Source organism: Stomoxys calcitrans, chromosome 1 (genome assembly GCF_963082655.1).
Source record: "Stomoxys calcitrans chromosome 1, idStoCalc2.1, whole genome shotgun sequence".
Lineage (NCBI taxonomy): Eukaryota > Metazoa > Arthropoda > Insecta > Diptera > Muscidae > Stomoxys > Stomoxys calcitrans.
In genome coordinates, this window is record NC_081552.1 from 249,586,862 (window position 1) to 249,610,213 (window position 23,352).

Consider the following 23,352-nt stretch of genomic DNA (forward strand, 5'->3'; position numbering starts at 1 on the left):
TTTGTGAATATTTGGATAATCCAGTGAACATTTTCGGTAATGGTTTTAGGATCATTAAAGGAAAAGTCGAAAAAAGAAACCCAATACGAAGGGAGAACATTTTAGGAAAATTGGAAAATTTGAAAATATCGTAAATTTTAAAATAAAATTGAAAATTTAAACAAGCAAATAAAAGCAAGCTAAGTTCGGCCGGGCCGAATCTTGGGAACCCAAGCCAAGAAGTCAAATCGTGTGATCGGTTTATACGGGAGCTAGATCAGTTTAAAGACCGATTCGGACCGTACTTGGCACAGTTGTTGAAAGTCTTAACAGAACACTACGTGCAAAATTTCAGCCAAATTGGGCAAAAATTGCGGCTTGTAAGGGCTCATGAAATCAAATCGGGAGATCGGTTTATATGGGAGCTATATCAGGTAATAGACCGATTTGGACCGTACTTGACACAGTTGTTGAAAATCATAACAGAACACCATGCACAAAAATTCAGCCAAATCGGACAAAAATTGCGGCTGGTAAGTGCTCAAAAAGTCAAATCGGGAGATCGGTTTATATGGCAGCTATACCAGATTATAGACTGATTTGGACCGTACTTGACGCAGTTGTTGGAAGTCATAACAGAACACCATGTACAAAATTTCAGCCAAATCGGATGAAAATTGTGGCTTCCATGGGCTCAAGAAGTCAAATCGAGAGTTCGGTCTATATGGGAGCTATATGAGGTTATAGACCGATTTAGACCGTACATGGCACAGTTGTTTGAAATCATAATAGACCACTACGTGCAAAATTTTATCCAAATTGGACAAAAATTGCGGCTTGTAAAGGCTCAAAAAGTCAAATCGCGAGATCGGTCTATAGGGGAGCTATATCAGGTTATAAACCGATTTGGACCGTACTAAGCACAGTTGCTGAAAATCAGAACGGAACACCACACTCAAAATTTCAGCCAAATCGGACAAAATTGCGGCTTGTAAGGGCTCAATAAGTCAAATGGGGAGATCGGTTTACATGGGAGCTATATCAGGTTATTACCCGAATTGGACCGTACTAAGCACAGTTGTTAGAAGTCATAACAGAACACCACGTGCAAAATTTCAGCCAAATCGGATGAAAATTGCGGCATTCAGGGGCTAAAGAAATCAAATCGGGAGATCGGTTTATATGGGAGCTATATCAGGTTATTAACCAATTTAGACCGCAGAACACGGCATGCACAATTTCATCCAAATTGAACAAAAATTGCGGCTTGTAAGGGCTCACGAAGTCAAATCGGGAGATCAGTCTATATGGAAGCTATATCAGGTTATAGACCGATTTGAACCGTACTTGACACAGTTATTGAAAGGCATAACAAAACACTATGTGCAAAATTTCAGCCAAATCGGATAAAAATTGCAGCTTCCACGGGCTTAAGTAGTTAAATCATAAGATCGGTTTATATGGGAGCTATATCTAAATCTGAACCGATATGGCCCATTTGCAATCCCCAAAAACCTACGTCAAATTTAATTATATATGCAAAATTTCAAGCAGCTAGCTTTACGCGTTCGACAGCCAACGTGATTTCGACAGACGCACGGACGGACGGAGATGGCTAAATCGACTCAGAACGTCGAGACGATCAAGATTATATTGTATGTACTTTATGGGGTCTTAGAGGAAACTTACGAGATATTACAAACGGAATGACTAGATTATCATACCTCCATTCTATTGTGGTGCGTATAATGAAAAGCAGGCAATGATGGGTTTACAGATTTTACATATAAAAACTTTTTTGTAAACAAGTAAAAAGGCGTTAAGTTCGAACTTTCGCCGAACTTTGGATACCCACCACCTCGGATATATATGTGAACCACCTTTCGTAAAAATCCGGTGAAAAGTTCATACCTTATGTCCCATAGTAGCTATATCGAAATATGGTCCGATTTGGACCAAGTTCCAGACACAACTCACTGTCCCAAATTTCGGCAAAATCGGACAATAAATGCGCCTTTAATGACCCCAAAACCTTAATTCGAGGTATCGGTCTATATGGCAGGTATATCCAAATCTGGATCGATCTGTGTCATATGCAGAAGTATGTCGAGGGGCTTAACAAAACTCACTGTCCCAAATTACAGCAAAATCAGACAATAAATGTGATTTTTATGGGCCTAAGACCCTGAATCGGAGGATCGGTCTATATGTCAGCTATATCCAAATCTGGATTGATCTGTGTCATATTGCAGAAGTATGTCGAGGGGCTTAACACAACTCACTGTCCCAAATTACAGCAAAATCAGATAATAAATGTGATTTTTATGGGCCTAAGACCCTGAATCGGAGGATAGGTCTATATGACAGCTATATCCAAATCTGGATTGATCTGTGTCATATTGCAGAAGTATGTCGAGGGGCTTAACAAAACTCACTGTCCCAAATTTTGGCACAATCGGACAATAAATGCGCCTTTTATGGGCGCAAGACGTTAAATCGAGAGATCGGTCTATATGGCAGCTACATCCAAATCTGGACCGATCTGTGCCATATTGCAGAAGTATGTTAAGGGGCTTAACATAACTCTCTATCCCAAATTTCTATGTCATCGGACAATAAATGCGCTTTTTATGGGCCCAAAGCCTTTAATCGATAGATCGGTCTATATGGCAGCTGTATCCAAATCTGGACCGAACTGGTCCAAATTGAAGAAGGGTGTTGGAGGGCCTAGCACAACTCACTGTCTTAAATTCCTGCAAAATCGAATAATAAATGTGGCTTTTATGGGCCTAAGGCCCTTCATTGGCGGATCGGTCTAATCGGATAATAAATGTGGTTTTTATGGGCCTTAGACCCTAAATCGGTGGATCGGTCTATATGGGGGCCATATAAAGATATAGTCCGATATAACCCATCTTCGAAATTAACCTGTTTATGGACAAAAAAAAGAATCTGTGCAAAGTTTCAGCTCAATATCTCTATTTTTAAAGACTGTAGCGTGATTTCAACAGACAGACGGACGAACAAGGCTAGATCGTCTTAGATTTTTACGCTGATCAAGAATATATATACTGTATAGGGTCGGAAATGGATATTTATATGTTTTACAAACGGAATGACAAAATGAATATTCCCCCCATCCTTTGGTGGTGGGTATAAAAATCCATTTATTTTGACCACGCCAAAGAAAGCGGGGGCTTAGACGTTATTTGGGGGTAGCTTTATAAGACTGTGATGTCAAAAAGGGCTAATTTACGGATTGGAACTTGAAGGATATAAACCTTCGTTTCAAATCACATTACAATGGTATTAAAGAAACAAGTAAAAGCATGCTAAGTTCGGCCGGGCCGAAGATTCTATAACCTCCTCCATGGGTCGCATTTGTAAAGTTCTTTAAATGACTTTTTCGAATGGAAGAACACTAGTCATAGAAAAACACTACCTCGAAGAATTCAGGCAAATTGAGTAATAATTGCGCCCTCTAGAGGCTCAAAAAGTCCCACTGGTAGATCGGTTTATATGGTAGCTATAGCAAGTTATATACCGATTTAGACCAAACTTAGAACAGTTGTTGGAAGTCATACCAAAACGACATATGCAACATTTCAACCATATTGGAGAAGAATTGCGCCCTCTAGAAGATCAAGAAGTTAAGATTCAACATCGGTTTATATGACAGCTAAATTAAAACATGGACCAATATGGCCCATTTACAATCCCAACCGACCTACACTAATAAGATGTATTTGTGCAAAATTTCAAGCGCCTAGCTTTACTTCTGCGAAAGTTAGCGCGCTCCTGACAGACGGATGGATGGACAGGCGGACGGACATGGCTAGATCGATATAAAATGTCACTACGATCAAGAATATATATACTTTATGAGGTCTCAGACGAATATTTCGAGTAGTTACAAACAGAACGAAGGCACAACGAGTTTTGTTATGATATCCAACAACTGTGCTAAGTATGGTTCAAATCGGTCCATAACCTGATATAGCTGCTATATAAACCGATCTTGGGTCTTGACTTTTTGAGCCTCTAGAGGTCGCATTTCTAATCCGATTGGAATAAAATTTTGTACAACATGTTTTGTTATGATTTCCAGCAACTGTGCCGAGTATGGTTTAAATCGGTCAATAATCGGATATAACTGCCATATAAACCGATCTTGGGTCTTGACTTTTTGAGCCTCTAGAGGTCGCATTTCTAATCCGATTGGAATAAAATTTTACACAACGTGTTTTGTTATGATATCCAACAACTGTGCCAAGTATGGTTCAAATCGGTCCATAACCTGATATAGCTGTCATATAAATCGATCTTGGGTCTTGACTTCTTGAGCCTCTAGAGGGCACAATTCTTATCCGATTGGAATGAAATTTTGTACAACATGTTTTGTTATGATTTCCAGCAACTGTGCCGAGTATGGTTTAAATCGGTCAATAATCGGATATAACTGCCATATAAACCGATCTTGGGTCTTGACTTTTTGAGCCTCTAGAGGTCGCATTTCTAATCCGATTGGAATAAAATTTTACACAACGTGTTTTGTTATGATATCCAACAACTGTGCCAAGTATGGTTCAAATCGGTCCATAACCTGATATAGCTGCCATATAAACCGATCTTGGGTCTTGACTTATTGAGACTCTAGAGGTCGCAATTATTATCCGATATGCCTGAAATTTTGTACGATGGATCCTCTCATGACCACCAACATAAGTGTTAATTATGGTCTGAATCGATCTATTGCCTGATACAGCTCCCATATAAACCGATCTCTCTAATTACTTCTTGAGCCCCCCAAGGGCTCAATTTTTATTCGAATTGGCTGAAATTTTACACAGGTCTCCAACATATGATTTAATTGTGGTTCGAACCGGACCATATCTTCATATCGCTCTAATAGCAGAGCGAATCTTTTCTTTTATTCTTTTTTTGCCTAAGAAGAGATGCTGGGAAAAGCACTCGACAAATGCGATCCATGGCGGAGGGTATTTAAGATTCGGCCCGGCCGAACTTAGCACGCTCTTACTTGTTTTTGTTTAGAAAATTTTATCGTAATATTACCATCATAAAGTCTAAACTCTTTGAATTTTGTATTACTGATGAATGATGACTTCATCCTTTCAGTACTAATTTCTTTGTGCATATTTGTTTTGTTGGTCCTGAGTATCTAGAAAAGGTGTGAGAAGCAATAAAGAGATTAATTTATCATAAACGTTTGGTGTAGTTTGTCTTTTTTCTTTGGGTCATTTGATACATTCGGTATAAATGTTTATCTATACAAATTTTCTTTAATATGTAATGACTCAAATAGCATTCTCAAAACATAATGGAAGAAAATTGTGTGCAGATTAATTTAATAACACATAAGACAGAAAAAGATATTTGATTCCGAAAATTATTTCTTCAAGCGGTAGACTGTCATTTAAAGCATTTATAATATTAAAAAATTTTTCCAACTTGTAATTTGTAAATTGTAACGAAGAATGCATTTAATCCACATAGGAGTATGTGTGAATGACTCAAGTTTAAACTCAAGATTCAAGTTTAAACTCAATGATAAGAGACCTTTTTTTATATACCCGAGTCCGAACGGCGTCCCGCAGTGCGATACCTCTTTGGGGAACATTTTTAAAATGACCATGCATGGCATTGTACGTCGCAAATGTCGCCAACATTAAGAGGGGATAAACATAGCTTTGTCCGATGTTCTCGCCAGGTTTCGAACGCGTTCAGCGTCATAGGCTACAATGGCACGAATTCGATATCCGCATTCAGGTGCGAAGTGTCCCCACCTTAAAAAGATATTAGAGAGTTAAAGAAGGCGCAGCGGAGCGGGCGTGCTGGCATATTAGATGGTCTTAGACCTCTCAGATATTGAAATATACGATATGCACAAAAGCATAACACCGGTTTAACAATTTAAACCAAACCCATAAGCGAGTTAAATTCGAAGATGGGCTATATCGGACTATATCTTGATATAGCCCCCATATAGGCCGATCCGCCGAATTTGGGTCTTAGGCCCATTAAAGCCACATTTATTATCCGATGTTGGTGAAATTCGGGACAATTAGTTGCGTTAGGCCCTTCGACATCCTTCGTCAATTTGGCCCAGATCGATTCAGATTGAGTTAAAGCTGCCATATAGACCGATCCTCCGATTAAGCCCATAAAAAGCCATATTTATTATCCGATTTTGCTGAAATTTGGGACAGCGAGTAAAGTTAAGCCCCTTGACAAACTTTTGCAATATGGTACAGATCGGTCCAGATTTGGGTATAGCTACCATATAGACCGATCCTCCGATTTAGGTTTTTAGGCCCTTAAAAGCCACATTTATTATCCGTTTTTGCTGAAATTTGGGGCAATGAGTTGTGTTAGGCCCCTTGATATCTCTCATCAATTTGCCACAGATCGGTCCAGATTTGGATATTGCTACCATATAGACCGATCCTCCGATTTAGGGTCTTAGGCCCATAAAAGCAACATTTGTTATCCGATTTTGCTGAAATGTAGGACAGTGAGTTGTGTTAGGCCCTTCGACATCGGTGTTCAATTTGGTCCAGATCGGTCCAGATTTGGTTATAGCTGCCATGTAGACCGATCCGCCGATGTAGTGTATTCGGCCCATAAAAGCCACAATTATTATCCGAATTTGATGATATTTGGGACAGTGAGTTGTGTTAGGCCCTTCAACATCCTTCGTCAATTTGGCTCAGATCGGTTTAGATTTGGATATAGCTGCCATATAGACCGATCCTCCGATTTAGGGTCTTAGCCCCATAAAAGCCATATTTGTTATCCGATTTTGCTGAAATTGGGGACAGTGGGTTGTGTTAGGCCCTTCGACATCCTTCATCAATTTGGCTCAGATCGGTCCAGATTTGGATATAGCTGCCATATAGACCGATCCTCCGATTTAGGGTCTTAGGCCCATAAAAGCAACATTTGTTATCCGATTTTGCCAAAATTTGGGACAGTGAGTTGTGTTAGGCCCTTCGACATCGGTGTTCAATTTGGTCCAGATCGGTCCAGATTTGGTTATAGCTGCCATGTAGACCGATCCGCCGATGTAGTGTATTCGGCCCATAAAAGCCACAATTATTATCCGTTTTTGCTGAAATTTGGGGCAATGAGTTGTGTTAGGCCCCTTGATATCTCTCATCAATTTGCCACAGATCGGTCCAGATTTGGATATTGCTACCATATAGACCGATCCTCCGATTTAGGGTCTTAGGCCCATAAAAGCAACATTTTTTATCCGATTTTGCTAAAATTGGGGACAGTTAGTTGTGTAAGGCCCTTCGATATCCTTCGTCAATTTGCCCCAGATCGGTCCAGATTTGGATATAGCCGCCACATAGACCGATCCTCCGATTTAGGGTCTTAGGCCCTTAAAAGCCACATTTATTATCCGATTTACCAGAAATTTGGTTCATTGAAATGTGTTAGGCCCTTCGATTTCCTTCGTCAATTTGACTCAGATCGGTTCAGATTTGGATATAGCTGCCATATAGACCGATCCTCCGATTTAGGGTCTTAGGCCCACAAAAGTCACATTTATTGTCCGATGTCGCTGTAATTTGGGACAGTGAGTAAAGTTAAGCCCCATGACACACTTTTGCAATATGGTGCAGATCGGTCCAGATTTTGGCTTAGCTACCATATAGACCGATCCTCCGTTTAAGGGTATTAGGCCCATAAAAGCCACATTTATTACCCAATTTTGATGAAATTTGGGACAGTGAGTTGTGTTAGGCCCCTTGATATCCTTCTTCAACTTGGCCCTGATCGGTTCAGATTTGGATATAGCTGCCATATAGACCGATAACTCGATTTAAAGTCTTGGCCCCATAAAAGGCGCATTTATAATCCGATTTCACTGAAATTTGACACAGTGACTTATGTTAGACTTTTCGACATCTAAGTCGTATATGGTTCAGATCGGTTATAGCTTCTAAAAGGACCTACTTTTGTTATGCACAATTGAACAATGACTTGTACTTATTGGTATTTGGTCTAAATCGGATCTTATTTCGATTTTGCTGCTATGGAGCATAAGGTATGCATTTTCCACCGGATTTTGACGAAAGGTGGTTTACGTGTATACCCGAGGTGGTGACTATCCCAAGTTCGGCCCGGCCGAACTTAAGTTTTTTTTTTGTTTTTTAATTTTTGTTTTATTTTTCTTTACACTGTTTGACAAAGAAGTTCATTGTTAACTAAAATGCCAATATACCATCCGCAAGTTTCTGTTGACGTCTAAAATTTCGTAGAAGACTTTCGCAGTCCCACAAATTGGTTGATTCGTAAAATTGTATGAGGACCAGCTCATAGGTAACAATGGTTCCAGCAACCTAAAGATGAAAATATAAGAAAAATAAAATATTAAATAGTACATAGACTCCTGAATGCTATGTTTCATTAATAAATGCAGTACAGGTGAAAAAAAAGTTAAAAGTTTCAAAAGCTCGGTGTTTATTTGCATTGGACCATCTCACTCTTTTTCTTTTTTTTGAAAACTTATTGCGTTTCATTTTTCAATTGCCTGTGTACGGAAAGGGAAGGACAGGCTGGACCATAGAAATATGGCATGATGACAGGGCATATTGTTTTTCACCAAATTCTTAAAAACCCGACATGACAAGGAACTTCCTTCTCACAAATTGTATGCAAATTGATGTTGGGAATCTTTTGGCATTTTTTTTTTTTTTTTTTTGTAAATCAAGGACTCACAAAGAGCAAACAGAAGAAATACATTTCATGATATGAGTTCTTCGTTTCATCTTTTTTGTTTTTTACAAAGTCCATGATGATGAGCTGACAATGATGATGCGCACGATGTTGATGTGAAGGAATGTTCGAATGTAAGAGTGAAAAGCAATTGTCATAAAACTGTGTACTGGTAATGTTGGCAGAACTTACACTCAATACCAATTTACGTGTTAGAAAGAAGAATTTCATGCCACTCAGTGCCACCGAATCACTGCTAATTTCTTCCGCAAAACGTTTGACTTCCACACACCATGATTCCTTGGGGACACACCTGAGAATGCCCAGAGGCTTGCGTGACTCATCGTGTATGGCAGAGGCATACAGGGACACAGCCAAAGTTCGTCCCAAAAGGAACAGCAGTGAGAAGTAGAAATAAACCATGCTGATAATCGTAGGCATTTTGCTGTAATGGAAATTTCATACCATTAATAAAAAGACCAAAAAATTTCTGGTAAATATTAAATGGCAAAAAATGTTATCCAATGTTAAGGTGGTGCTTGAAAACAAATCCAAAAAAAAAAAATGGAAAATTTTTTTAAAAAAGTGTTTGTTTTAGAGAAAATTAAAAAAGCTAAAAACCAAAAATCAAAAAAAATTGCAACCAGTAAAAGCATGCTAAGTTCGGCCGGGCCGAATCTTATATACCCCTCACCAAGGATCGCGTTTGTCGAATTTTTTGTCTCCTTTTTGACAAACAAAGGAAAGGAAAGGATAAAAGAAAAGAATTGCCATGCTATCGGAGCTATATCAAGTTATGATTCTATTTGGACCATAATTGAATGAATGTTGGAGACCATAGTAGAAGTCATTGTGTCAAATTTCAGCCAAATCGAAAATGGATTTCGCCCTTTGGGGGCTCAAAAAGTAAAATAGGCAGATCGTTTTCTAGGGAAGCGCTTCATTAGGTTATAGACCGATTCAGACCATATTTGACATGTATGTTAAAGGTCATGGGAGAAGCCATTGTACAAAATTTCATCCAAATCAGGTAATAATTGCGCCCTATAGAGGCTCAAGAAGTCAAGATCCCAGATGGGTTTATATGGCAGCTTTAAGTACTGGTGAGATCGATGCAAAGCCTCATCGATCTCACCAGTACTTAACACAATTGTTGGAAATCATAACAAAACACCTCATGCAAAATTTCAGCTAAATCGGACTGGAATTGCGCCCTCTAGTGGCTCGAGAAGTCAAGACCCAAGATCGGTTTATATGGCAGCTATATCAGGTTATTGACCGATTTGAACCTAACTGTACACAGTTGCTGGAAATCATTAAAAGAAGACCTAACGCAAAATGTCAACAAATCGGAGAAGAATTGCGTCTTCTAGTGGCTGAAGAAGTCACGATTCAAGAACGGATTATATGGCAGCTATATCAGGTTATAGACCGTTTTAAACCATGCTTGGCACAGCTATTGGAAGTCATGAGGATACATGTCATGCAAAATTTCAGCCAAATCAGATAGGAATTGCGCCATCTAGAGGCAAAAATGCAAATTTTTCCCGTGAACACTCCACTAAGGAAGAGGGGCTAACTTCTCACATATCAATGAGTGCAGTCCGATTCAAGTTTAAGTTCATAGGGGACATCCCCTGCATGTTGGCTGACAGAAAAAAAGGGTCCTCCTTTTTATAGCCGAATCCGAACGGGGTGACGCAGTGCGACACATCTTTGGAGAGAAGTTTTACATGGCATAGTACCTCAGAAATGTTGCCAGCATTAGGAGGGGAAAACCACCGCTGAAAAATGTTTTCAGGTGGTCTCGCCAGGTTTCGAACCCTGGTGTTCAGCGTCGTAGGCGGACATGCTAACCTCTGTGCTACGATGGCCTGACGATCAAGGCTATATATACTTTATGGGGTCTCAGTTGCATATTTCGAGGTGTCACAAACAGAATTGAGGCCACCGTAGCGCAGAGGTTAGCATGTACGCCGCTCGGACTCGGCCATAAAAAGGAAGCCCCTTTTTTTCTGTCAGCCAACACGCAGGGGATGTCCCCTATGAATGAAGTGCATTGCGGTGGCGAGAGGAAATTAGGAATTGGAGGGGGGAAAAGGATATAGTACTTATTGACATTTGCCTTAAATCTTTGGATGTCAAAGTGGGTGGGAAAAACATTAGCCGGTAATCGATTCCACATACGAACGGTTCGGGCGAAATCAGAATTCTCTCTATAATGCATTGTGGGGTCCGCTGGCCAATCAATTACAAACGGGTGTGAGTTCCTGGAATGTATAGTATCCCTGATATACATCCTTACATCAGGAATAAGAAGACGATGAAGACGAAGTACCGATAGAACAGCGCCAAACAGTCCACATTGCGACGATGATAAAGGGAGGCAATAGAGTTGGATACCCCACTGTTCCCAATCAACGCCATCGCTCTCCTCTGTAAACGGTCCAGTAGCTCCAGGGATGATTTTGAAGCTCCAGCCCATACATGTGAACTGTACTCCATTTTTGGCCTTATGAAAGTGGTGTAGATGTTAAGATTATCAGACGGAGTGAAGTAATTCTTACACCGTTTAAGGAAGCCTAAACACTTGAATGCTTCTTTCGACCACTTCGTATACATGTTTAGCCCAATGGACATCACTTTGTATTGTATCATGCCCAGAGCATCTGATTGCTCAACATCTACACCGTTAATAGACAACGATGATCGTAATGGGTCAGCGAATCGTTTGTGTGACAACAAGCAGCACTTAGTCTTCCGTGCATTAAAATCTACTCGATTCATTCGACCCCACTCAGAATTGGGCAGCAAATCCTGGCAGAGTGTATCATCCATAACCCGCCTCTTGTCCTTAATCTCTCGAAGACTTGGCCTATGGTCGAATGAGTACGTATGACAGAGATTACTGTCATCCGCAAATGAGTAGATTGGATTCGATGTCTGACCCAACAGATCGTTGATGAAAATTTGAAAAAGAGAAGGAGAAAAAACGGAGCCCTGGGGAACACCTGCGGTCAATTTGCGCCTTTTATGGGCCCAAAACCTCAAATCGAGAAGTCGGTCTTTGTGGCAGTTACATCAAAATCTAAACCGACCAAGATCAAATTAAAGAAAGATTTCGTACGGCCTATGACAACTCACTGTCCCAAATTTCAGCAAAATAGGATAATACATGTGGCTTTTATGGGCCTATGACCGGAAATAGGAGAATCGGTCTATATGGCAGCTATATTCAAATCTGGACCGATCTGGGCCAAATTGACGAATGATGTCGAAAGGCCAAATACAACTCACTGTCCCAAATTTCAGCAAAATCGGGTAATAAATGCGCCTTTTGTGGGCCCAAGACTCTAAATTGCAGGATCGGTCTATATGGCAGCTATAACCAAATCTTGACCGATCTGATCCAATTTAACGAAGGATGTTGAAGAGCCTAACACTGCTCCAAATTTCATCAAAATCGGATAATAAATGTGGCTTTTATGGGCCTATGACCCTAAATCGGAGGATCGGTCTATATGGCAGCTATATCCAAATCTGGACCAATCTGGGCCAAATTGACGAAATATGTTGAAGGGCTTAATGCAACTCACTGTCCCAAATTTCAGCAAAATCGTATAATAAATGTGTCTTTTATGGGCCTAAGACCTTAAATCGGAGGATCGGTCTATATGGCAGCTATGTCCAAATTTGGACCGATCTGTGCCATAGTGCAGAAGTATATCAAGGGGCTTAACTTAACTCACTATCCTAAATTTCGGCGACAACGGACAATAAATGCGCCTTTTATGAGCCTAAGGCCCAAAATCGGAGGATCGGTCTATATGGCAGCTATATCCAAATCTGGACCGATCTGAGCCAAATTGACGAGGGACGTCGAAGGGCCTAAGTAAACTCACTGTCCCCAATTTCAGCAAAATCGGATAATAAATGTGGCTTTTATGGGGCTAAGACCCTAAATCTGAGGATCGGTCTATATGGCAGCTATATCCAAATCTGGACCGATCAGAGCCAAATTGACGAAGGATGTTGAGGAGCCTAACACAACTCACTGTCCTACATTTCAGCAAAATCGGATAACAAATGTTGCTTTTATGGGCCTAAGACCCTAAATCGGAGGATCGGTCTATATGGCAGCTATATCCAAATCTAAACCGATCTGAGCCAAATTGACGAAGGATGTCGGAGGACCTAAGACAACTCACTGTCACAAATTTCATCAAAATCGGATAATAAATGTGGCTTTTATGGGCCTAAGACCCTAAATCGGAGTATCGGTCTATATGGCAGCTATAGCCAAATCTGCACCGATCTAGGCCAAATTGAAGAAAAATGTCAAAGGGCCTTACACAACTCACTGTTCCAAATTTCAGCAAAATCGAATAGTTAGTGTGGCTTTTATAGGCCTAAGACCCTAAATCGGAGGATCGATCTATATGGTAGCTATATCCTAATTTGAACCGATCTGGACCAAATTGAAGACAGATGTCGAAGGGCCAAACACAACTCACTGTCCCAAATTTCATCAAAATCGCATGATAAATGTGTCTTTTGTGAACCTAAGACCCTAAATCGGCGGATCGGTCTATATGGGGGCTATATCAAGATATAGTCCGATATAGCCCATCTTCGAACTTGACCTGCTTATGAACAAAAAAGGTATCTGTGCAAAGTTTCAGCTGAATATCTCTATTTTTAAAGAGTGTAGCGTGATTTCAACAGAAAGACGGACAGACGGACGAACATGTCTAGATCGTCTTAGATTTTTACTCTGATCGAGAGTATATATACCTTATAGAGTCGGAAATGGATATTTCGATGTGTTGCCAGGGGAATGACAAAATGAATATACCCCCATCCTTCGATGGTGGGCATAAAAATTTTGAGACCATATCCAAACGAATTGTTTTTCTCTCTGCTAACCAAATATGGTAAGCCGTCTTTTATGACTCCAGCAAAAACAAACAGGAAATGGCTAAGTACGTTTATATAGAAAATAAAATAAAATGCTGGCCATTTCCGTTTCCTCTTGCTCTACTCCGTGTCCTCTCCCTCTCTCTCACTCTTTCCCCCACTCCCCTACTCACTTTAAACTTTTCAGCAACTGCACGCAGATGAAATATAAATTATTCGAAAAGGACACCATGGTTATCAATGAAATGGCATTGTCCACCTTTTCGCACAGCATACACACACTTCGATACTGAATCCTTCTCTCGGCCCAAAAGGATGGTGACATTTGCTGTTCAATGAGAAAACACAAAAAAACGAGCCACTTGTTATTCTTTGGAAATTCTCTTTGATGCAGTTGCGGCATCCTCACTTTATTACCTTATTTTTAAATTTGACCAAGTCCGCATTGAGCTGTTGGAACAATGAGGTCAACCCAATGCTCATTATCATGACAAACATGTCCATGTAATTCCATATAAACGTGGACATGACATTCAACGTCTTGCCATACCAGCCCAGCCAATAGGAGTAGGGAAAAATGTAGAACAGGTGATCACTGGCAATGAGGAGAAAATTCTTGATTGGATCCTTGGTGGTGGCACAACGGTTGGCATATCTGATGGCCTGTGTTATGCTCAGCAAATGTTCCGCTAAAGTGAGAGAAAAAAAAACAAAAATTGGCAATAGGTTTGAATTTTTGTTAAATCGAAATATAATTGGACAAATGCGATTAACCGAAGTGTTTTTGGGAAATCAATCATTAGGGCCAAAATTTGTTGCATTGCCAAGGGAATGATAAGAATTTTATGTTACCAGTCATATAATAAAATTTAAATGTGTCACCAGCGTCGCTAGTAAAATTTTTTTGGTGACACAAATGCCTGAGTTTGACCTATTTTCTTAAATTTATAGCCTTTTTTTGATCCCAACTTTTCAAATAGCAATCATTTGAGGAATTCAAAGGAAAACCCTTATTTTTCCCGAAAACAACAAAATGATGTCAATGTCTTCCAAATGACTGTGCTCAACATTTGTTTATCATCTAAAAATTTCAAATACTGTCAGCATTTCAACTCACCCAACGATAGCATCATTCCCACCAAAAACACCATCTTTATGCGGTCTGCCTGCCGCCGCTTGTCCTTTTGCGTGGCGTAAGAAGGCAAACTGCTCTCTATGTTGTGCCATTCCAACATAAGTTCCGGCCATTTGCTGGCCAAATTCAGGGCACTCACACACACAATGATGATAGGCAAACGAAATGCCAAAGGCTCTAACAGTCGCCATGGTTTTGTGGATCAAATCAAATGGAAAAAGACGATTAGACTTTATTGCAATTGATTTAAAAGTGATTTTATTTTTTCGTTGTTATTTTTTCGCCCCTAGGATTGGTTTTAACGCTTATTTTGAACTGGCACCATTCGTTTTTCTTTAACCACTTACCAATATTGTTAAAAGTTATGGGTCCATGGAGAATTTTGTAGACACTGATGATGCAATCGATAATCATGGCCAGAATAAAAATCAAACTGTAGACGGTGCGAAAACTCCACCAGGAGAAGGACAAATAGCGAGGATGGGGCATGGTTACCCCACGCACCGGCATCATGGTAAAACATTCAGCTACCAGTAAGACTGTTAAAGGGAAAAGAAAGAGAAGAGCGTAAAGTTTCTAGGCGAAAAATAAAAAAAAAAAACAAGTGAAAAGGCTGCTATATCCAAATCTGCACCGATCTGGGCCAAATTGAAGAAAGCTGTGGAAGAGCCTAACGCAAGTTACTGCCCCAAAATTTCGGCGAAATCGGACAACAAATGCGCCTTTTAGGGGCCCAAGACCTTATATCGAGAGATCGGTCTATATGGCAGCTATATTCAAATCTGGACGGATCTGTGCCATATTGCAGAAGTATGTCAAGGGGCTTAACTTAAATCACTGTCCCAAATTTCGGCGAAATCGGTCAATAAATGCACCTTTTAGAGGCCCAAGACCTCAAATCGAGAGATCGGTCTATATGGCAGCTATATCCAAATCTAGACCGATCTAAGCCAAATTGAAGAAGAATGTTGAAGGGACTAACACAACTCAGTGTCCCAAATTTCGGCGAAATCGGACAATAAATGCACCTTTTATAGGCTCAAGACCTTAAATCGAGATATCGGTCTATATGGCAGCTATATCCAAATCTGAACCGATCTGAGCCAAATTGAAGAAGAATATTGAAAGGCCTAACACAACTAACTGTCCCAAATTTCGGCGAAATCGAACAATAAATGCGCGTTTTATGGGCCCAAAACCCTAAATCGAGAGATCGCTCTATATGGCAGCTATATCCAAATTTAGACCGATCTGAGCCAAATTGACGAAAAATGTTGAAAGGCCTAACACAACTTACGGTCCCAAATTTCGGCTAAATCGGACAATAAATGCACCTTTTATTGGCCCAAGACCTTAAATCGAGAGATCGGTCCATATGGCAGCTATATCCAAATCTAGACCGATCTAAGCCAAATTGAAGAAGAATGTTGAAGGGCCTAACACAACTCACTGTTCCAAATTTCGGCGAAATCGGTCAATAAATGCACCTTTTAGAGGCCCAAAACCCCAAATCGAGAGATCGGTCTATATGGCAGCTATATCCAAATCTAGACCGATCTGAGCCATATTGAAGAAGAATGTTGAAGGGCCAAAATCAACTCTTTATCCCAAATTTCAGCAAAATCGAATAGTAAATGTGGCTTTTATGGGCCTAAGACCCCAAATCGACCGATCGGTCTATATGGGGGCTATATCAAGATATAGTCCGATAGAGCCCATCTTCGAACTTAATCTGCTTATAGAAAAAATGGTAGTCTGTGCAAAGTTTCAGTTCAATATCTCTATTATTAAAGACTGTAGCGTGATTTCAACAGACAGACGGACAGACGGACGGACATGGCTAGATCGTCTTAGATTTTTACGCTGATCATGAATATATATACGTTATAGGTCGGAAATGGATATTTCGATGTGTTGCAAACGGAATGACAAAATGAATATACCCCCACTCTCGGTGGTGGGTATAAAAAGATATCACGATGATTTTCATACCCTCCACCATGGATGGGAGAAAACTAATTTCGTCATACCGTTTGGTACTCTTCGAAATATTCATCCATGACCCCACAAAGTCCATATATTCTTGATTGTCATGACATTTTAAGTCGATCCAGCTTTGTCGAATCGTCGGTCCGTCCGTCCGTGCGTATGTCGAGAGCACGCTTACTTTCGAAGGAGTAAAGCTAGGAGCTTGAAACTTTGCACAAATACTTTCTGTTGGTGTAGGTCGGTTGAGATTGTAAATGGGTCATATCGGTCCATGTTTTGATATAGCTGCCATATAAACCGATCTTGGGCCTTGACTTGTTGAGCCTCTACAGGTTGCAATTCTTATCCGATTAGCTGAAATTTTGCACGAGATGTTTTGTTATGATATCCAACAACTGTGATAAGTATGGTTCAAATCGTTCCATAATCTGATATAGCTGCCTTATAGACCGATCTTGAATCTTGACTTCTTGAGCCACTAGTGGGCGCAATTCTTATCCGATTTGGCTGAAATTTTGAATGATTCATTTTGTCACTCCGTTTGCAACACATCGAAATATCCATTTGTCCATAAGCTGGTTAAGTTCGAAGATGGGCTACATCTTGATATAGCCCCCATATAGACCGATCCGCCGATTTAGGATCTTGGGCAAAAAAAAGCCACATTTATTGTCCGATTTTGTTGAAATTTAGGACAGTGATTCAGATTTGGATATAGATGCCATATAGACCGATATCTCGTTTTATAATCTTGGCCCCATAAAAGGCGCATTTATTATCATATTTCACTGAAATTTGACACAGTGACATATGTTAGGCTTTTCGACATCCGTGTCATATATGGTTTATATTGGTTTATTTTTAGATTAGCTCCCAAAAAGGTCAATATTTTGTTATACACTATTGAACAATGACTTGTACTTATTATTATTTGCTCCAAATCGGAACATATTTCGATGTAGCTGCTATGCGGCATAAGGTGTGAATTTTACGCCGGATTTTTACGAAAGGTGGTTTACATATAAACCCGAGGTGGTGGGAATCCAATGTTCGGCCCGGCCGAACTTATCGCTTTTTTATACCCTCCACCATAGGATGGGGGGTATACTAATTTCGTCATTCTGTTTGTAACTACTCGTCTGAGACTATTCGTCTGAGACCCCATAAAGTATATATATTCTGGATCGTCGCGACATTTTATGTCGATCTAGCCATGTCCGTCCGTCCGTCCGTCTGTCTGTCGAAAGCACGCAAACTTCCGAAGGAGTAAAGCTAGCCGCTTGAAATTTTGCACAAATACTTCTTATTAGTGTAGGTCGGTTGGTATTGTAAATGGGCTATATCGGTCCATGTTTTGATATAGCTGCCATATAAACCGATCTGGGATCTTGACTTCTTGAGCCTCTAGAGGTCGCAATTTTTATCCGATTTGCCTGAAATTTTGTACGACGGATCCTCTCATGACCATCAACATACGTGTTTATTATGGTCTGAATCGGTCTATAGGCCGATACAGCTCCCATATAAATCGATCTCTCTATTTTACTTCTTGAGCCCCAAAAGGGCGCAATTATTACTCGAAATGGCTGACATTTTACACAGGTCTCCAACATGTAATTGAATTGTGGTCCGTACCGGACCATATCTTGATATCGCTCTAATAGCAGAGCAAATCTTTTCTTAAATCCTTTTTTGCCTAAGAAGAGATGGCGGGAAAAGAACTCGACGAATGCGAATAATGGTGAAGGGTATATAAGATTCGGCCTGGCCGAACTTAGCACGCTCTTACTGGTTATATTTACACTATATATGAGTGCTCTTTTGCTTAGATTTTTGTACCCATCACCCTTGGGTGATACATACATTTAGTCATTCCGTTTGCAACACATCGAAATATCAATTTTTGACCCTACAAAATATATATATTTCGGATCGTCTGAAAATTCCAAGACGATTTAACGATGTCCGTGTGTCTGCCTGTCTGTCGGTCCGTCTGTTGTAATCACTCTAGAGCCTTCAAAAATTGAGATATTTAGTTGAAATTTGGCACAGATACGTCTTTTTGATGCTCGCTGGTTAAGTTCTTGAATGGGCCATATCGGACCATATTTGGATATAGCTGCTATATAGACCGATTTTCCGATAAAGGGTCTAATGCGCTTAAATGCTTTATTTTTCATCTAATTTCGCGGAAATTTGCAACAATGAGTAGTTAGAGACCTCCCGATATCTGGTCCAAATATGGTTCAGATCGAACTTTATTTAGGTACAGCTGTCATATAGACCGATCTCCCGATAAGGGGTCTGAAGCCCACAAAACCTTTATTTTTTAACCGATTTTGTCGAAATTTGAAACAATGAGTAGTTTTAGGCCTCCTAGTATAGAACCCAAATATGGTTCAGATCGGACTATATTTAGGTATAGCTGTCATATAGACCGATCTCCCGATAAGGGGTCTGAAGCCCATAAAACCTTTATTTTTTAACCGACTTTGCTGAAATTTGAAACAGTGAGTACTTTTAGACCTACCAACATCTAACCCAAATATAGTTCAGATCGGCCTATATTTAGATATAGATGCCATATAGACCGATCCGCCGATAAAGGGTCTAAAGCCTATTAAAACTTGATTTATCGGTCAATTTCGCTAAAATTTGCAACAGTGGGTTATGTTAAGCCTTCCGACATCTGACCTAAGTATGGTTCAGATCGGACTATACTTAGATATAGTTGCCATATAGACCGATCTCCCGATTAAGGGTCTAAAGCCCATTAAAACTTAATTTATCGGCCAATTTCGCTGAAATTTACAACAGTGGGTTATCTTAAGCCTTTCGACATTTGACCCGAGTATAGTTCTGATGGGACTATATTTAGATATAGCTACCATATAGACCGATCTCCCGATAAGGGGTCTGAAGCCCATAAAACCTTTATTTTTTAACCGACTTTGTTGAAATTTCCAACAGTGGGTAGTATTAGGCCTCCTAGTATAGGACCCAAATATGGTTCAGATCGGACTATATTTAGATATAGCTGCCATATAAACCGATCTCCCGATAAAGGGTCAGAAGCCCATAAAAGCTTTAGTTTTTGTCCAATTTCACTGAAATTTGAAACAGTGAGTAGTTTTAGGCCTTCCAACATCTGACCCAAATATGGTTCAGATCGGACTATATTTAGATATAGCTGCCATATAGACCGATCTCTCGATAAAGGGTCTGAAGCCCATAAAACCCTATATATTATCTGATTTTGCTGAAATTTGAAACAGTGAGTAGCTTTTGGCCTTCCAACATCTGACCCAAATATGGTTCAGATCGGACTATATTTAGATATAGTTGCCATACACACCGATCTCCCGATAAAATGTTTGAAGCCCATAAATGCTTCATTTTTTATCCAATTTCACTGACATTTGAGACAGTGAGTAGTTTTAGGCCACCCGCCATCCGACCCAAATATGGTAAAAATAGGACTATATTTGGATATAGCTGTCATATAGACCGATATGCCGGGTAAGGGTCTGAAGCTCATAAAAGCTTTATTTATTACCCGATTTGGTTGAAATTTGAAATACAAAATTCAACAGTGGCTTATATTGGGTTGGCCAAAAAGTAATTGCGGATTTTTTAAAAGAAAGTAAATGCATTTTTAATAAAACTTAGAATGTACTTTAATCAAATATACTTTTTTTACACTTTTTTCTAAAGCAAACTAAAAGTAACAGCTGATAACTGACAGAAGAAAGAATGCAATTACAGAGTCACAAGCCGTTGAAAAATTTGTCAAAGCCGACTATATGAAAAATCCGCAATTACTTTTTGGGCAACCCAATATTTATCAGACCACTCAATGTCCGTGCCGAATTTGGGTGCATAAGTTATCCAATTTTCATCGGTTTGTGACGAAAGGTTGTTTACATATATACCCAAGGTGGTGGGTACCCATAGTTCGGCCCGACCGAACTTATTGTCTCATAGAAGCAATCATACATACATACTTTTTCCTATAGCTTCATGAAAATGACCTTCGTATAAGAAACTACTTCTTGTGCCTCGCTTTAAGAACTCTGCAATAGGACAAAAAAACAACAACAACAATAACATAAGAGTTTCCATTATCATAATTTCCTAATTAATTAGTCGAGACAACAGCTTACTTGGTGGTTTCTCCATTAAGTGTTCTTGATTGGCCATATCTGTCCGTGTGGTGTTGTAAGAATTCAAATGATCTGAATCTGTGATTATTTGTAAATGCAAACCACTGCTGGGGCGTCCAGGGGGGTGCGACAGCTTGGTTGCATTATCCAAATGTGGCGAGCTGAATAAATTTTGTGGTTACGGTTAGGCATATGACGGGTTAACCGCAAATTACAAACGTGAAAAATAAATATCAATAAGAAATTGAAAGAAATTCTATGCTTAATGAAGTTTTCGAAAGGAAACCAATGAACTATGAATGATGACAAGGGGAATTTTTCGATTCATTGTCTTACCCTTTGTCTATGAATTTAGCCACATGCCTTTGATTGGCCAGTGGTTTTGTAGCATTTTTTCTATATCTGGTTAATTTATTCAATAATTTCATTGTTGCTGTTGTTGAAGAAGAAAAAAAAAACACTCCAACACTTCTACTTGACTGCAACCGCTTGACCACAAGCGTCACTCTGGTGTGATAAAAGACGATTGTGGTTTTGACATGTGTCTCTTTTTTTGTTGTGCGCCATAATTACTTTGAAAAAAACCTTTAGGCGATATGTTTACATTTTTCATTTGTTTACCGTTTATTATTAATCACTGTAATTAATATTTATGCCATTTCTGACTTATTTACTCACAGCACTCAGTTGTGCCAGCAAATGATATTTGACATGAACACACTGTTCTGCTTGTGAGGGCTCAAATTGCCGTGGGGCAATATCACTTCAAACGAGCGTTTCCTTTGAAACACCAATGTTGCTGTTAACATGCAATGCAAAAGTAATTTCCCTTCATTTTTTTTTTTTTTTTTTTTTTTGCAAATTCACAATTCAACAAATCATTATGGTTAAGTGGAAGAGTAAAAACATGGTGATTAACAAGTAATGGACAAACAAGTGTTAAATTCCACACGGCCCAAATACACCCAGAGAAATTAGTCTGTTGATATCAGCCAACACTGTCTGTTGATAAAAATTAAAAAATTTTGAACTTTTGAATGGATCCAAAAAGAAGTAAAAAGGCATTAAGTTCGGCCGGGCCGAACTTTGGATACCCACCAACTCGGGTGTATATGTAAACCCCCTTTCGTCAGAATCCGATGAAAATTGGATAACTTAAGCACCCAAATTTTGCACGGCCATTGAGTGGTCTAATATATATTTATGTCACAATTCAATTTTGTAGAACAAAATATTGGTCTTTTTGGCAGATATATCCAATTATAAACCGATCTGAACTATATTAAGGTAGAATATTGTGAGGCTCAGAAATACTCAGCGAAATCAGGTAATAAACATGAAGAAAACTCGGGAGATCGGTTCATATGGGAGCTGTATTAAGCTATTGATCGATTCAGACCATATTAGACACGAATGTTGAAGGTCATGAGAGAAGCCGTTGTACAAAATTTCTTCCAAATCGTATGAGAATTGCGCCCTCTAGAGGCCCACGATGGCAAGATCCCAAATCGGTCTACATGACAGCTATATCAGGTTATGTACCGATTTGCGCCATACTTAGCACAGTTATTGGAAGTCATAACAAATTACCTCAACCAAGATTTCAGCCAAATCGGATGAGAATTGCGCGCTTTATTGGCTCAAGAAATCAAGATCCAAGATCGGTTTATATGGCAGCTACATCAAAACATGAACCGATTTGAACCATATTAAGCGCAGTTGTTGCAAGTGATACCAAAACACCACGTGCAAAATTTCAGTGAAATCGGATAGGAATTGCGCCCTCTAGAGGCTCAAGAAGGCAAGACCCAAAATCGGTTTATATGACAGCTATATTAAAACTTAGACCGATTTAAACCATACTTAGCGCAGTTGTTGGAAGTGATACCAAAACACCACGTGCAAAATTTCAGTGAAATCGGATGAGAATTGCGACCTCTATAAGGAGCCCTCGGATTAGAATTGCGCCCTCAAGAAGTCAAGATCCAATATCGGTTCATATGGCAGCTATATCAAAACATGGACCGATTTGAACCATATTTAGCGCAAATGTTGGAAGTGATACCAAAACACCATGTGCAAAATTTCAGTCCAATCAGAGGAGAAGTGCGCCCTCTAGAGGCTCTAGAAGTCAAGACCCAAGATCGGTTATGTGGCAGCTATATCAAAACATGGACCGATTTGAACCATATTTAGCGCAGTTGTTGGAGTGATACCAAAACATCACGTGCAAAACTTCATCCAAATCGGATAGGAATTGCGCCCTCTAGAGGCCCAAGAAGTCAAGACCCAAGAACGGTTTATATGGCAGCTATATCAGGTTATGGACCGATTTCAACCTTACTTAGTCCAGTTGTTGCAAGTGATACCAAAACACCACGTGCAAAATTTCAGTCAAATCGGATGAGAAGTGCGCCCTCTAGA

The 23,352-nt window shown here is 39.7% G+C and overlaps 1 protein-coding gene across 1 annotated transcript in view; it reads right to left on the bottom strand.

Annotated features, from left to right (window-relative positions):
* LOC106094928 (uncharacterized) overlaps nucleotides 1-20,997 on the bottom strand; it is a 43,218-nt gene extending 22,221 nt beyond the window's left edge. Inside the window, exons 1-8 of the mRNA XM_059369198.1 lie at nucleotides 20,929-20,997; nucleotides 20,770-20,838; nucleotides 15,124-15,315; nucleotides 14,759-14,953; nucleotides 14,059-14,330; nucleotides 13,815-13,969; nucleotides 8,917-9,169; nucleotides 8,231-8,348 (exon numbers count right to left, since the gene is read on the bottom strand). Of these exons, the coding sequence (XP_059225181.1) occupies nucleotides 8,231-8,348; nucleotides 8,917-9,169; nucleotides 13,815-13,969; nucleotides 14,059-14,330; nucleotides 14,759-14,953; nucleotides 15,124-15,315; nucleotides 20,770-20,838; nucleotides 20,929-20,965 (1,291 nt within the window). The 5' untranslated portion in view covers nucleotides 20,966-20,997. The remainder of the gene's footprint in view (nucleotides 1-8,230; nucleotides 8,349-8,916; nucleotides 9,170-13,814; nucleotides 13,970-14,058; nucleotides 14,331-14,758; nucleotides 14,954-15,123; nucleotides 15,316-20,769; nucleotides 20,839-20,928) is intronic.
* Nucleotides 20,998-23,352: the final 2,355 nt, after the last annotated feature.